This window comes from Grammomys surdaster, unplaced genomic scaffold (assembly GCF_004785775.1).
Source record: "Grammomys surdaster isolate TR1022 unplaced genomic scaffold, NIH_TR_1.0 125341, whole genome shotgun sequence".
NCBI classification, from domain to species: Eukaryota; Metazoa; Chordata; class Mammalia; order Rodentia; family Muridae; genus Grammomys; species Grammomys surdaster.
In genome coordinates this window covers 472,079-487,866 of record NW_021620215.1, presented here as the reverse complement: position 1 = coordinate 487,866, position 15,788 = coordinate 472,079, and the positions used below count along the sequence as shown (strand labels likewise).

The window sequence follows — 15,788 nt, the reverse complement described above, 5'->3', positions numbered from 1 at the left end:
AGCCAGCAAGGGGAATCCTGGGTAAGCAGAGACGAGGTGTGTAATGTGAACACACAAGCCAGTGGATTCCATTTGTCCCAGGTGAACTGACTATTTGTCTTGGCATTGGGGAGAAGAGGAAAAGTACCAGGGCTGGATTGACTTCCTGGGTGGAGAGACTAAGCCACCTAGGAAACATTGAAAACTACCTCTGCTTCTTCAATGCCTCCTTTCTCTCCATTATGAAGGTCTGGGTAGGGCCCAGGATAAAACCCATTATATTTGGCTGGGAATAAGCATGAACCTTAGTGGCTACTACTCCCTGAGGATAAAGTTAACTCATTAAGTGTTTTGTTTTTGCCATGTAGCAATAAACAGCCTAGCCATCTTTCAGGATAGAATCATTCAGTGGCAGGACACATCTTCCAAAATGGCCATAACTATATCTTCTATGGCATATGTCAAAGTGACCTTTGATGATCCTGCAATTGAGTGGTACGGACAATTGAGTATCTCTCCCCTTGAACTTAGGTGGATTGTCTACGCTTACTCCTGAAAATAAATACAGCAGAGTCTAAAATGTCTCCGTACTTTTTCCCTCCATAGTTTTCCTCCTGTAGCTTTTTTTTTAAAAAAAGGTTTACTTATTTATTTTATGTTTATAAGTACACCATAGCTCTCTTCAGACACACCAGAAGAGGGCATCAGATCTCATTACAGATGGTTGTGAGCCACCATGTGGTTGCTGGGAATTGAATTCGGGACCTCTGGAAGAGAAGGCAGTTCTCTTAATCATTGAGCCATCTCTCCAGCCCCCCATGTAGCTTTTTAGGGCTCTTCAGTCTTCCAGTTTCAGGAAGACAGATTTATCCTGAACTTAGCTGTTTCTCTTGAAGTTGTAGAAGAATTTCCTGCTGGTTGGGTCAAATTCTTTGTAATTTTTTTCTAGCAACCATGTAGAACACACGGAGAGAGTCTGAAACACCACCCCAAATATGCAGGAGACATGAGAATTAAAGTCAACGAAGATGTCTATTAATATGGTGCTACCAGAAAAATGACTTCGATCCCAACATGGCATGTTAGCTATCTCTCAACATCTGTAATCTCAATTTACCTCGAGGGCCCTTGAACTCAGATGATATTAAAGTCCTTCGGCCAGAAAGAGAAAGCCGTGCCCTCCATCTTTCCCTGTTCTGTGACTTTTCTGATGATAATATCTTGAACACAAGTCTCTGGGGGCTGGGGTTGGGATTGGCAATGGTTATCTCAACTTCCATGTTAGTTCAAACATCTGATCTCTCTTCGAGCCCAAGTCCTGGCCTGGAGGAAGTCCCTTGGTGGCTGTTGGGCAAGACCTTATGTACAGTGGTAGACAAATGGATGCCTTGGATAATCAATGTCCCTGTGGAGCCTAGAGAAAGTCCAGTATTCTTAAGGAAGCATCCTATTAGTCTACTTTGCCCAGAGAGAATCCAGCATGCATAAACAGGATGGAGAAGGGAGATAGTTTGGGCCAAGGTGATGTTGTTCCAGGATGGTGGCCTTCTTGGGTTGTCCATTAGAGGCAGACTGACTTGTGGAAGTTATGAGGATCCTGGAGGTGTCCAGGTGTGGAGCATCATGTGGATGGGCAGGGTATCTCATCATGGTCCAAGCACCAGCTTATGTTGTCCCTCATGACATCCTCTATACGACGGCATTCTCTGTCTCTGAAAGCGCTCTGTCAGTGCAAGCATCCTTCCTCTTCCCTGATGAGGAGATCAGAGAGTTAGTCCTCCAGTGTTTGGAGTCTTGGCACACTTGGCCTGGCCTCCAGCCTCTGAACACTAAATGTCCTGAACCCAATCACCCCTTTTTATGTCCTAAAACCCTAGAAGAGGAGATGTTTGTTAAGAACAGGACTTTCTTCTTACTGTGTGCACACTACCTGCATCCATGGATGAGTTAGTGCCATGATGTGCCTTGTTAAAGGACAAGAAGGCATGCGGCAGAGCTAGGGCAAGCCTCTGGACACGTTGTGTAGAGTTTTCCATTCTCCCAGGTAGCCACAGCCATTCTTTTATGGGCCTTTAAAATATTAGGGTAAGTAAAGGAGTCTATCACAAAGCACCTCAGAGTGGGATTCCATTCATGTGAAGTGTCCAGAATAGACAAAGAAGGTAGATACGTGGTTGTCTAGGGCTGAGGGAAGCACCGGAGGGTGGGGGAATGTTGACTGACTGGTCATGGTATTATTTTGGTGGGAAAAGTGATAGAGATGTTCTAAAGTTGGTTGTGGGTTGGAGGTTAAGCTCCAAATTAACTTAAAGCCATTAAATTGCACACCTTAACTAGGTGAACTGTACAATGTATGATTTATATCTCAATAAAATGGGTTTTAAAAGATGTTCTTTTTCTAGGCTTCTACCTTCTTACCACAAATTTTGAGGAACGAAGGGTCTAGGAAAGACCCTCTTTCTAGCAGACAGGACCCCTAAATAGGGTACACTCTCAGTTGTCCATCCCACCCCATCTTTCCTGTCCCTTGAGAAGAATATACAAGTACCTGTCACTCCTAGACCCAGTTCCTAATCACATTACAAGACATTGGTCTTTCAGGACACAAATAACAATGAAACCAGCAAGCTCAGCATGAAAACAACCATGAAGCCTGTATCAGCTGAGATGCTCCTTCAGGGACAAGGTTTGGGGCATCGGGAATATGTGGGGCTAATCTGTGTATAGAGCCTAGAATCTAGTCTGACAAGATTTTTCTCCCCACTCTTCTGTGGAAGTGGCTGTTATCAGCCATTGTCCAGGGTTGGGGTAGGTGGGGCTTCTCTTGAGATTTCCTTTCTCAAGAGTAGTTGGCAAGAAGTGAGTAAGATTCATCTATACCTTTCCTCAATAACTTCACCAAGGCCATTCTTGTTCCAGGAGCCACTGATGCTCAAGGACCTGTTGGGTATGTCCCCTAGGGACCCAGCCTTTGTCTTTGGAAGGCTCAGAAGTCAGCAGGAGCCAACAGGTAATTAGTCTTTGGGACAGAGTGATTGAAGGTGATTAAAGGAAGGATATTACTCAGACTGAAGGTAGGGAAGTAGAGGGGTTAGGGAAGACTTCCTGGAACATACTTACTTTGAAGACTCAGCAAGAGAGGGTGGAATGGAGAGGTGAAGGCACAGCAAGTGTGCTCTAGGCAGAGAGAATATAATGCGCACAGGCCTGAGGGGAATGCCTGTGAGGGAGCAGCTCATTCGAAGAATTATAGAAGATGATTAAAGTTGTTCGGTCTGGTTGGAGAGGGCTGAGGCGTGCGTGCAACAAGAGACGTGAAGAGGCAGGCCTGTGAATCTAGGGAGGAGCAGCCCAGCTCCTTCCCAGCATTCCCAATCCCCCTTTCCAACGTATAAGACTCCTACCTGAGCAGAGGCCATGATGCCATGCCCCAAAGAGACCAGCCAGAATCAGGAACAGTGTGATTGGCACTACTACCAGTAGCACATCCTTGTAGGATGTCTTCCCGGAGGCTGCGACATGGAAGGTAGAGTCAGAGACAGGCCTGATGCAGCACCATGATCCCTCAAACATTGCCTACTGGTTCTTGGCATACCTGCCTCATGATAGCAGCTTTCCCAGGGGGTGACTGTGGTCATATCCCAGCTGACAGGGTTGGAGACGATGCAGGTAAAAGCCACATTCTTGTCCCCCAGTCCCAATGAGACACTTATCACCTGACCATCTGAGGAAAGGCTGTGCAGTTCCCTGCTAAAGTCCATTGTCCCCTCCCGTCGCCAGCTGTAGGTTATGTCACTGATGTTGGGGGCCCAGCAGGACAAGAAGACCTGACAGGTATTGAGGGGTTGAGTCTCCTCTGTTGCAGTAGTGAACACTTGGACCTCAGGCTTGGGTACTGCATCTGTGGGGGAGCAGCGGAGAGGAGTGGGTTACTGAGGATTATTGAGGATGTTGGGGAGAGTCGTCAGTTCAGTCTGAGTTCTATACATGGTTAGATGCCTCTCTTGGACTTTATTCTCATTTAGCTCCCCTCTGCTGATTCTTTAGCTTGGTATCCAGAGCCTTTTATGAGGTGATCCATGTCAACCTCCTCTCTGCTGGTCTTCCTTGCCTAGTCCATTGGTTTGCAGTTCTCCCAAACATAAGGTACTGCTTCGTGCCTTCCATGCCTCTGTGTGGCTCATCTGTGCTCATAAGTGCTCTCTGCATCCTCTTTTGGAGAGAAGTTCTCAGTCTGTATTCTGGGTTGTTCTCATACTCAGAATCCTCCTGCCTCTACTTACAGAATGCTGCGATTGCAGGGGTGTGCCACTCCACCAAGGCTTCATCCTTTCCCTTCTTGCCCACATGGACATCTCTTATGCATCCTTTAAGAATTCCCACCCACGGCTGTCCCTGCCTCTGCTGCCTGCCTGTGGATCCCGGTCCTCTAACTGGGCTGCCTTGTCTGGCCTCAGTGAGAGAGGATGTGCCCAGTCCTGTAGTAACTTGGTGTGCCAGAGTAGATTGGTACCCGGAGGGAGAGGTAGGGTTCTTCCTTCTCAGAGGAGAAGGGGTGGGGATCTAGGGGAAGGACTGGGAGGAGAGGAGGGGCTGAGATCAGAGTGTAAAATGGATAAATAAATTAATTAATGAAAAAAAAGACACCTCCCCCTTGGACACATTGCCTTATGCCTTGACCGTGATACCTTCCCTGACAGTTCAGGTGTGATTCAGGACTCTCTAGGCGCCCTGTTCCTGTCTTTTTTTGTAGCACTTCCTTCACAGTGTGCCGGTCACTCAACAAGGGATGACAAGTATTTATTAGTTCAGGTAAGAGCACACATTCCTGCACTTTGGGAGCTTATGGTTTGGTGAAGGCGACAGACATGACGATGAATATAAAGATAATAGCAAGGGCATAAAATGCTGTGATGAGGAGCCTGGGGGAGGGTCTCTGTCTTGTTCTTGCCATATCTTGGCTGCCTAGTGCTGGCAAATTGGTGCTTGATACCTAGGCTGCTGAACAAATTAGTGTGCTGGCATCCTAAGCCGTGGCCCCTCAATCCTGTATAGATTGATGAGCAAATCCCTGGGTCTCTAGCAATGAGGCCAGTGGGAGAGCATTACAGTGACGACGGGAGGGCCGAGCCTCTGACAGCATTCCAAAGTCAAGCCGAGCAAAGCCTCATTAACGCCAGCTCAATCTGGTGGGATTTGTGATATGAAAAAAAAGACATGATTTGCTGGGTATACTAATAGTATAAACAGAGATTACAGGGGGATATTTACACCACTTAAGAGGACAAGCTGCCTCCAAACACCATCAGGCGCAGTAGAAACACCCATCGACATTTCTGGTAACCGATCCGCTAATTCAAATCATTCTTATCTATTGTCAAAACCGAACTCCTAAGGACGGCTGCCTGGCAGCTTCCTGCAATTAGTTCTAATCACGCTATGTATTTGGAAGCAATAAAACAGCAATTTCCTTAAAATCTGTAATTCAGATCCTGAGAACAAGGCAGTTTAGGGCTTAGTGGTGTGGGTGCTGCATGCATTACCACACTCACTGTCCTTGTTTCACACGCGCGGCAGCTGAGACAGGAGCAGGCAAGGCCCCAGGGCCTTCGTGGCTGTGGAGGTTACTCACTGTGCAAGGGCACTGGGATGGGGGCTAAGCAGTGCTGAAAGCCAGCCAGCATTCTGGCTGCTAACATGTACAACTTGCTCCAGGCCTTCACATCTCTGGAAGCTCACCCTCTAATTGTGCATCAGCATCCTGAACGGCTCACCCAAGGGCAGGTACAATAGCCATCTCTGGGGCTTCGAGAATCCTTCCCAGTTTATAGTGCCCTTCTCTCCTGTATCCTTATTCTGGCTGCTATCCCCACTTTCTGTTCTTAAGTTTGGACTCTCTGTAACCTTCCACATGTCTGAGTTTGTACTGAAATACTGGTGTGGGGCCACACACATTTGTGTCACAAGCTGTTAGGCAGAGGAGGTGAATGGGAGTTAAGAGGCCTGGGAAAGCAGAAATGAGTGAAAAAGGAGGGGGAGGGGGAGGAGGGGAAGGAGAGTGGAGAGGGAGGGGAGGAGGAGGAAGGAGAAGGGAGGGAGAAGGGAGGGAGAGGAGGAGGGAAAGGAGGGGGAGAAAGAAGAGGAGGGGAAAGGGAGAAGGGGAGGAAGACGAGGAGGGGGAGAAGGAAGGGAGGAGGAGAGGAGGGGGAGAGAGAAGAGGAGGGGGAGAAAGGGAAGGGAGAAGAGGAGGGAAAAGAGAAAGGGGGGAAGGAAGGGGAGGAGGAAGGGGGGGAGGGGGAGAAGGAAGGGGAGGAGGAGTGAGAGGAGACAGCATGCAGCCCATCCTTATTCAGTTCAGCCACTTCCACTGCAGAGATATATGCAGCTGTGCAAGTGATGCCGGTTTAGTGGAGCAAAGCCCACCCCATGGACCCTAAGAAATAAAAATAGTGACTATCGTTAGCTCTCAAGTAATGTAGCTCAGGTTGGCTTTGAACCCGAAGCAATCTTCCTGCCTCAGACTCCCAAGTGCTAGAATTACAGGCATATGTCAACCATACCCAGCTAAAAGATCTTTTAAGAAAAATAAGGCTGTGGGAATTCTAGATCTCTGGCAGAATTTTTCTTAGTGTGTACAAGGCCCTGGTTTGGAATCTTTAGCACTAATTGTAGAACAACAGAAATCAAAACAAAACAGAAATATGGGTCAAAAATTCTATAGTTAATTATAGTTTAAGTTGAATTTAACTTGTAAATAAAGACTAATTATGTCACATGCCACATTTCTCCCTTTTCTTTTTTAGTATCACTTGTAATCTATGATGACACATTATAATGAATAGGCAGGCCATACTCTGTTCTATAGTCCCCTGTGCTACAGCCTTACGGGTACTGTGCGTGGCTCACTGTACAGCTGGGGGAAAAGGCGAAGGTCAGAGGCTAAGCGTCATTTCTCAGCCTGCTGAGTCAAAGAAAGAATGAACGGGGTACAGGTAGGGTTGGTGTGCCGGTGAAGCCAGCAGCTTTGAGAGGTGCTCACCTGGGAAGTGTGTGAGGAGCTTTTTTTAGATGTGACTTCTGGGGAGCAGCTGTTCCCTGACTTAGCAACGTGATCAAAGGCCAGGTCTTTCTGGAACCTTGTCCTCCCCAGCTCCCATGGTTCCAGATGCTTGCCTGGTAGCTTGCAGGAGAAGAGAGTCAGAGAACACTGTTGGGCACACTTACCGTACACCTTGAGATGCAGGGTTTGGGTCCAGGTTTGACCCCCTGTATCCACCATCAGCACAGAGAAATTGCCACTATCTCCAGTTTTCAGGGGCCCAAGCTCCAGGCTGAGGTTGTCATATAGCTGGACTCGGCCCAGGAAACGAGAGTGGTACAGAGTCTCCAAGGAACCCCGGAAAAATGTGGCCAGGAGCTCCTCTGATGGCCACAGAGATCTCCAGATAGCCTCACGCACTTGGAAGCCTGGAGGACACTCAGCCACCAGTAGCCTGGAGTCCCCCACCTTGCTTAGCACTTGGACACTGATAACCATGACAGGAAGGAGTGCTGTAAGAACAAAAAACCCCTAGTGAATCTGCCACTCCTGCCAAATGGCTGAGTGGCTCAGAATTGAATTAGGGCCCTTCACCACAAGGCAGCTGCACAGAGCTGAGGATGTAGTAGAGTATCCCACGGATCGGGGAACAAAACAGGAAGAGAATCAGGTCTCTGCACATGGAGAAACCAGACCTCAAGCCAGCCACTAAAGCAAATTAAGTATCATGGTGAGAAAAAGTGTCTCAACAGTAGGTTAATAGGGGTCCTCACCCAGCCTAGAGTGGCCTCAGAAGAAGCATCCTAAAGGAGGAGTAGGAAGAGGACAGACTAAGCAGTGGCTACTGGGATGGGAATGGAGAAGCGCTACAGGCCGAGGCCGAGGGAGCCGAGCTGGAGGAGGGTGTAAGATGGGGAGCTTGGGGAAATGAAAGTGGTTCTGCCAGGAGAAGTGAGGAGGAAAGGACACCGAGAGTTGGTGGGACCCCACTGTACCATGAAGGAGCGCTGGATTCTGAGCTCTTTACTCCTTTAAACAACAGTGTGTACAGGCGCGTGCATGCGTGCGTGCATGCGTGAGTGCATGCGTGCAGTTGCATGTAAGTTTTGAGAGAGAAAGTGACACGATGAAAAGCACGCCAGAGATGGTCACAGGAGGAAGCATGGGCACCACACTGGAGGTGCTGGAAAGGCTGAGACTACTTTATGAATTCAAGATAATGGTGGTGGAAACTTGAACAAAGGAACGGAACCACCGGGTGTGGGGGGTGGGGGTGGGGTGGAGAGACAGAGAGAGTAATACTGTAGTTAGCAAACTCTGGTATTAGATTAGGTTTGAGAGTGAAGGGTGCTCCCAGGTCTTTGGGACCCATTGGATATTGTCATTTGTCATCTGAAACAGGGAAAGAGACAGACAGGAGGTGAGATAGCAAGGTGCTGATGTTTTTTTGAGGACTGTTTTGAGCTTGAAGTATGAGGAAGACAATCCTGTTCGAGCTGCCCTCTTGACTCCTTTTCTGTCTTATTCATGTGTGCTTATTCTGGAAGCATCACTGTCACCTCTAACTTCTCCCATTGCTCACTGCAAGGCTACATTCTCTCTGTTTTCCCACAGTGACCAGAGATCAGCACCCTGTCCTATTAGTAGTGTCTTGTTTCTGAATCAGAATCTCTCACCAGGCCCTTGAACTCATTCAGGTCAAGAGAAAATGTCTTTATTTTTATACCTACAGTTTTCCTCTAGCTCAGTAAATTGCACTGAATTTGCTAAGGGCTGACCCTGAGCCTGGAACCAGAGACGGCTTCTGGATGCAGGACAGGGTAAAGGCTGATACATAATATATCTAAGTGCTGGCAGCTGGGACCTGAGACCTGCTGTAGACGGCCACTCTGCTGACCACAGCTCTGGTTCTCATCCTTACTTTCTCTGGGCCCAGACATCTCTATCCTGAAGGACACAGATTCAGTATTAACACTGGCTGTCCCTTAAGACTGAGGTTCTGTCATCTCCCGGCTCTGCCGACAAATCAGCAGTTCGACCTTCAGCATTTCCCCTTCCTCCTCTAAGTAAGACAAGGAGCCATATCAGCCCCACTGTATCATTCTCATTTGCCAGTAAGAACCCCTTTAAAAATGACCTAAGGTCTGAGAATGTTGCAAGTTCTTGTTTAGGCCTGAAGTATACAACAGTGTTTTGGGGGAACCGTGTCTATGAACCCCATTTCATGTTGGCTATTTGTTGATCAAAGTGTGAAACTCAGCCATCAGAGTGATGGAGGGGGTCACCTTGTGTTTGGAGACTCCAACACCAGCTTACTATCAGCCATCCTCAAGCCTACAGGGACCACACTTAAACTGCTGTCACCTCACTTTTTCATTCGACGTCCATCTTTCCTTGTACAGGATACCGAGAGTGACCTCAGCATCCCTACAGGCTGCTGGAAACACTCCTCAGACCGTAGGGGACCCTCCTCTCCCCTACCCTCCTCTCTTTTCCCTGGACTGTAGAATCCCCACCACCCCAGCACCCAACCTTTTCTCAAAACTGCCATATTTCAAGCTGCTCTGAGTCCCGGAACAGGCGGTGTCTCCTAGATACAGATGCCACTGGTGACGCATCCTATTTTGTCCAAAGATGCAGCTTTAGGTCACTCCACATTTTACTTTTTCTTCGCCCCTAGATGCTTGCTTGGGTTTGAGAGGCAAGCTACCTAGCAGCTGGGGAGAGGCTTTCAGCTCCCTGAGGACAGGCTGTCCATCTGCCCCACTTACCTTCAAAGAGAAGACTCCAGAGGGACCACATGGCTGACGTCCTCCTTTGGAAGAGTCCCTCAACACACCAGGATATTCATCCTAGGCCAAATGAGTCCACGGAAGGAGCTGTGGTCCTGCTGGAAAGTCCCACGTTCAGAAGGAGGAATCTTGACTCAAAACAAGACGTCTTGAAAGTGAAAGCATCCCGGGTAAAGTGGAAGTTGGCTGCAGGCCCTGTTGTGCCTCACTAGGCTTTCAGGAGCTGGTTCTTGTAAGTCAGCCTCCATTCTGTGCACATGACTGGCCAGAGCATGGTGACAAGCACATCCACACAACCCACGCACTTCTTACATATGGTCACCAGGCCTCTCTGCATCCAACACTGCCCATGGACATGTCTAACCGTCATCACTGCCACTGTCCTCTGAGCTGCAAAAGTAAAAGTCTTTGAAACTCTCCTGCTGCCCTCTGGATAAAGACTAAATACCGAGCTTAACACATGAGGCTTTCCAGCTTCTTGGCTGCTCACACCCGCTCTCCTCTCTGGCCATCTCAGCCAGACTACCTTTTTAGAACCACCGATTTGACATCTGCACACATTGGATTGGCTTTCCTAGAAGGCATACCTGGCCTGGCTCTGCACCCGCCAGGCTGTCCTTCAAGGGTCCCTGCCTACAAGTGTAGTGAGAAGCCCATTGTACCCATGTACTTACTCTTCCTTGTAACCTTGGCATGTTGCTGGTCATAGCTGCACAGTTTCTCCAGGCCATTGAATAGCAACATTCGTATTTGGTTCTGTGCTGGACACACTAACTATTTAATAAATAGCTGTTAAGTGATTGAAGGACTACCAGACATGGCTAGCCCTTTTGCTTTTATGTAAGGCTGAGGACCATTCTCAGAGCTGATCTTCTTGTCACCCCGTTGGAAGTATTTGTGGTGGAAGAATTTAAAGCCAGTGTGATGTTAGGAAGCTTGCTGGGGTCACAGGGGTCACAGAGGTGCAGAGAGCATGGGCTGTCCCTCCTTACTCTTATTCTCTGCTTTTACTTACTCTTTTTTCCTCCCTCTTCCCTTAGTACTAGAGAGAGAATGAAAGGCTTCTGGAATGTTCTACCACTGCGTACCCCTATCCCCAGCAGGGAAGTCATTTTAAAATGCTACCCTTAAGGAAGAGTCCTAAATGTCCTGAGTGTGAATCATTGTGTGTTGTCCTATATAGTATTTAGCTTGTGAGTCAAATGGATACCATGGTAACACCGAATTAGGAATTAGACACATAGGATGGGAACTGATGAGTAGGAAGGGTTAGGGAGAGATCCCCTGCCTGTGGAAACAGACATGCCAGGAAAAGTGAAGGCTGCTAGCAGATGGGCATTTCTCTGTGTGTGTGTGTGTGTAGCGGGGTACAGTCAGCATTGCACTAGGCAGTTAGCATTCATGAGGCACCAGAGAAGGTGTCTGTGGATCTGTGTGGGGAACTGTTTCCTGAGAAGGTAGATTTGAGCATGATTTAGACAGGAAGAGAAAAGGGACACCAGAGGCTCTGGTGGGCCTTGAACACAGGGAGAGAGAGAGAGTATGTGAAGAGCCAGCTGTGGGAAATTACCTAGTGGGCTCCAGGAACAGAGAGGGACAGTCAGGGAGTCATCTTTTGAAGCAGGAGTGGGAAGAGTGGAAGGGGAGATTGGGGTTTGATTATGCAGGTTGGACACTGGGGTCAGCTATTCTTGAGAACAGTGGCTACACTTGAGTTCCCAGGGTTGCTGGCTTAGTGGGTAGAGATAGGCCCAGGAATCTCAGTTCTAAGGAGCACTGTTCCAGTGGTGAGCAGCCACTGATGGCCTGCAGGAATACATAAGAAGCACTGTTTGGAGGCAGGGGGTTAGAGGCAGAGCAGCCTAGGAGAGGAAGAGGAAGGTAGTCTGAGAAACAGAAGGGCCTGAACTAGGAGGGAAATGTCTAGAGGAGAGTAAAACATCTGCTGAGGAGAAGTTCCAGCAGACCTCGGGAGCTTCTGGCTGTAAGCTGGAAAGCTAAGGGAGGGGACACGACTATGGCTCTCTTGTCAGTTCTGTCATCTATTCGTCAAGCATTTATTGAGCATCTATTTAGGTGCCAGATGCTAGGGACACAGAGATGAAAGGCTTATCCCTTGCCCTTAAGGAGTTCTGAAGTTTAGAGGAGGAGATGAGATGTGCAACCCAATAATTAAACAATCAATGTAGCAAGAACAATGCTAGAAGTGTGCACAGGATGCTGGGAGCCAGTGGGCAAAGGCCTGGCCTAGCCTAGGTGGAGGGCTGGGGAGACCTTAGCTGAAGGGTGGGCGTTGGAATGAGCTTTAGAATACAAAACAGATGGGGGTCGTGGTTTTGAATGCAATCACTAGAGGAAGTCTTGGATCCCAATTTGCCCGTGAAGCCATGAGAACAGTAACTTCTGGCTTCTGGGTGCTCACCTGAGGGATGGGATCAATAACTGAATCTCCCTCCTAGTGCTTACAGTGAACACCATGAAGCTGGGTTTACCATGGATCTGCTCCAAAGTGAGACTTAAATGTTAACTATGTCTGCAAGAGACAGGAAAGGCCAGAGACAGGAAAAGGAAGGCGGCAGAGGAGAGGACAGAAGCATGTTTGATGTTGAGTGGGTCCTTGCTCTCAATCTTATCCAGATTGGAAGCCCCATGATGGCATGTAGCAGGTCTCTTTCACTGTTACGTCCTGTGTGCTGCCAAAGGCAGACCTTCTAAGACGTGATGTCCTGGAAGCATCTGCCAGATTGCATGGGGTGATTCTGGAGGGTGAACTTTGTGGGATGTAAAAGTGTGACAAAGTGGACCAGATCCTTAATTCCTTTGGAGGACACAGTTGACCCCAGTGGTCCTCTAACAGTTCTCTCTGTGAAGCTGGCAGGGAGAAGGGGAGATTGGGTAAGGCTTGAAAAATATTCTACTTCCCCAAAGGGGAGAATTTCCCTCCTGCTGCGTGACAGCTGGAGAAAGGCAGACTGAAGGAGGTGCTTCATCCCAGGTGCTGGGAAGGGTTAAGTCTTGAGGCAGGCAGGTTCTCTCTAGAACTGCTAATCACTGGTTCACACCACATTAATTACCCAGCCACAGGGGGGAATGTGCTAGAGTAAATTAGCAGGTGAGTTCAAAGGGGCCACTCCCTGCATTCCTTAATTAAGGGAGCAGCTGGCTGCTGGGGCTGGCACTCCTGTCTCCCTGAGGCTTTCTGGGAAGCTGGAGTCAGGAGGAGTCTATGCATACGGAGCCTGGAGACTTCGCCTTATCTGCCATGTGTTATAGTCTGGGTTTCACCATTAGCCCACTTCTACCACTGGCTACAGGAAGGGCGAGCAGGTGGCCAAGCAGAACAGAGCCATCAACCCAGAGCACTTGGTGCAGACCTTTGGGCTGGGTGGAAATGGATGAGGGCGAGCCAGGTTGTGTTCAAGATGCTCTGTCTGCAAGGGCAGCATGGGGTCATGCTTCTTCCACAGGGTGAAGTTGGGAACTGGGAGCGGGGAGAGCCAGGCCGGGAAAGGGGCTGTGGAGACAGAGGCATTCAGCACACTCCTGGGGAACCAAGAGTGAAGGGAAAGGATCAGCGTTTTACTGGGGGAATGAATGGGGAGCTGGTAAGTGTAGCTCAGAGGGGAAATGTACAGCCGGGTCTGAAGAAGACTGTCAGAACGCTACTGCTCAATCAAACTTGAAGACCATTGTGGACTGAGATCCTGACCAGACCAAAGTAGACTGGAGTTATTTCTACTAGGTGAGCTTCTAAAAGGCAAGATTTAAAATCAGTTAACCAAAAGGACACACACACACACACACACACACACACACACACACATATGTATATATATGTATACACACGTATGTATGTATGTATGTATGTATGTATGTATGTATGTATGTATATACACATAGGGTCTTCTATGTTACAGACTGGCCTTGAACTCACTGATTATAGAGGATGACCTTGAACTTCTGACCCTCTTGTCTCTATCTCCTAACTGCTGAGATTACAGGCATGCCCCATCGCTTCCAGTTTATGGGGCATCAGGGATTGAACCATAGGTTTTATGCATGCTAGGCAAACGGGATCACCTGAGTTAAAGCTCCAGCACGGATTCAGTCCTGTCGGGACTATACCTTTGAAATGCCTGCTTCCTCTGGCTCTTTCTGCCTGCACAACCCCAGCTCTATTCAGCTCAGCAGGCACCTTTGCTAATCTTGTAGGTGGTTGCTGCTCTGCGGATTGCTAATATATCACTTAACCAGGTTTGAAATGTTCTTTTCAATACCTTGAAAGGACACACCTGTGAGATATGTCAGCCGACGCCTTGTCGCTGGACTCCAGCGACCCCTCCCTAGTCAGCCTTCTTGGGCAGCTGTGGTATGGCCTGAAGACTGGGCCTGAGGCAGAACAGCTTGGGAGAGCACTGCTTTAGCCACTTCTTAGAAATATCCACTGTCACCATTTCTGAATGGGTGCTTTGGATATTCTGTACTGGTAGCCCCTGAGATGGCGCTGGTATAGAGGGTCTTTTCCAACTCAATCACGTCCTCCCTGTCCTGCCTCACCCTGGCTCTAGCTTATAGAAAGGTAGAAGGGAGAGTGTTCAGTGAGCCCTGGGGCTATGGTGTACAGAGTGGGTGAAAAGAAAGAGCATGCAGAGGGCGGGTGTGGGTGAGGTAGATGCGGAAGCCTGGGCTGTGGGATGCTCTTCTTAGGGCCTCTCTGCTTTTGAGGCAACAAGATACCTTTCTAGAGATGTGAAGAAAGTCTGTATAGGAAACAAAGTCACCATGGTGTTTTATCGAGGTAGAGAGGGGAACTGGAGGCCCATATCTGCATTCATCCTTTACCAAGCACTAGTTGGGTTCTCATCTCCTGCAGACTAAGGCATCAAATAAACTTTTATAGAGCATCCATACGCATACTCTCCATGAGGTCACAACTCACAAACTGGGTGGCAGCAGTCCTGTACTGGTGATAAAAGTGACCGTCACTATTGATGTGTTCCATGTGTGGAAAGATTCCAGAAGTGAAGCAGACCTGGACACTTTCTGAAATGATGGAGTTCCCCACTGACTCTCTGCTAAAGCCTTGTGTGCAGTGAGGGGCAGAGGCAGACTTGCTGAGGGCTCTAGGTTCTGCAAGCTGCTGCTGCATCCCATAGTGCAGAGGAGACTGAGGCCACAAAGGGCAGAGTTGCTTATTTAAATAAACATGTAGACCTTGTTTCTTAGCCTGGAATTGAAAGGAATCCCAAGAATCCCAAGGCAAACAACCCTCTTTGGGTCTATTTTGTCTTACATCTATGTAAGCTGTATGGCCATGTAGCCAGCCATATGTAAGACAATAATCAGGTGTTATTCAATCTCTCTCTCTCTCTCTCTCTCTCTCTCTCTCTCTCTCTCTCTCTCTCACACACACACACACACACACACACACACATACAGTTTTGAGATTTAAAAAAAATATTTATGTATTTTATTTATATGAGTACATTGTAGCTGTCTTCAGACACACCAGAAGAGGACATCAGATCCTATTATATGTTGTGAGCCACCATATGGTTGCTAGGAATTGAACTCAGGACCTTTGGTTGGAAGAGCAGTCAGTGCTCTTAACCATTGAGCCATCTCTCCAACTCCCTTTTGAGATATTTTTAAAGCTACTTTATTAGGTTCTTATACCTCTATCTCCCTTCCAACCTTTATTCCACCCAATTCCAACTCACAAACACTAGGTAGGAGAGAAAGCAGGTTAGAAGGGAAAGGAAGCATAGACCCCTTTAGGCTACTTTCTTCCGCTGGTTAGGGGCATCGGGTTCCTTGGGGCAAGTTCAGTCTTCATAGTCCTCTCTCCAACTTCTTCTCTTGATCATGACCACGTGATAAACCACAACAGCAGCAATCAGGAACAGGAAGAGCAGCAGCCTCCTTCTTCATAGCACCCCTATCCCGCTCTGGACTCTGTCATTTATACCCTCTCCAGA

At 48.2% G+C, this 15,788-nt stretch overlaps 1 protein-coding gene across 1 annotated transcript; it reads right to left on the bottom strand.

The window, feature by feature from the left end:
• Positions 1-992: 992 nt before the first annotated feature.
• Positions 993-9,955, bottom strand: Slamf8 (SLAM family member 8). Its single transcript, XM_028785741.1, has 5 exons — positions 9,790-9,955; positions 7,204-7,530; positions 3,575-3,880; positions 3,384-3,491; positions 993-1,730 (listed from the first exon to the last, which is right to left on the bottom strand). Exons 1-5 carry the CDS (start codon positions 9,818-9,820, stop codon positions 1,669-1,671), a joined length of 834 nt encoding a protein of 277 aa, XP_028641574.1. The 5' UTR covers positions 9,821-9,955; the 3' UTR covers positions 993-1,668.
• Positions 9,956-15,788: the final 5,833 nt, after the last annotated feature.

Coding starts and splice junctions, on each gene's coding strand:
- Slamf8 (XM_028785741.1), bottom strand. CDS start 9,820: ATGTGGTCCCTCTGGAGTCTTCTCTTTGAAG. Junction 3,881..7,203: donor CCTGCATCTCAAGGTGTACG/GTAAGTGTGCCC, acceptor GCTCCCCCACAG/ATGCAGTACCCAAGCCTGAG. Junction 1,731..3,383: donor GCATCATGGCCTCTGCTCAG/GTAGGAGTCTTA, acceptor TCTCCTCATCAG/GGAAGAGGAAGGATGCTTGC.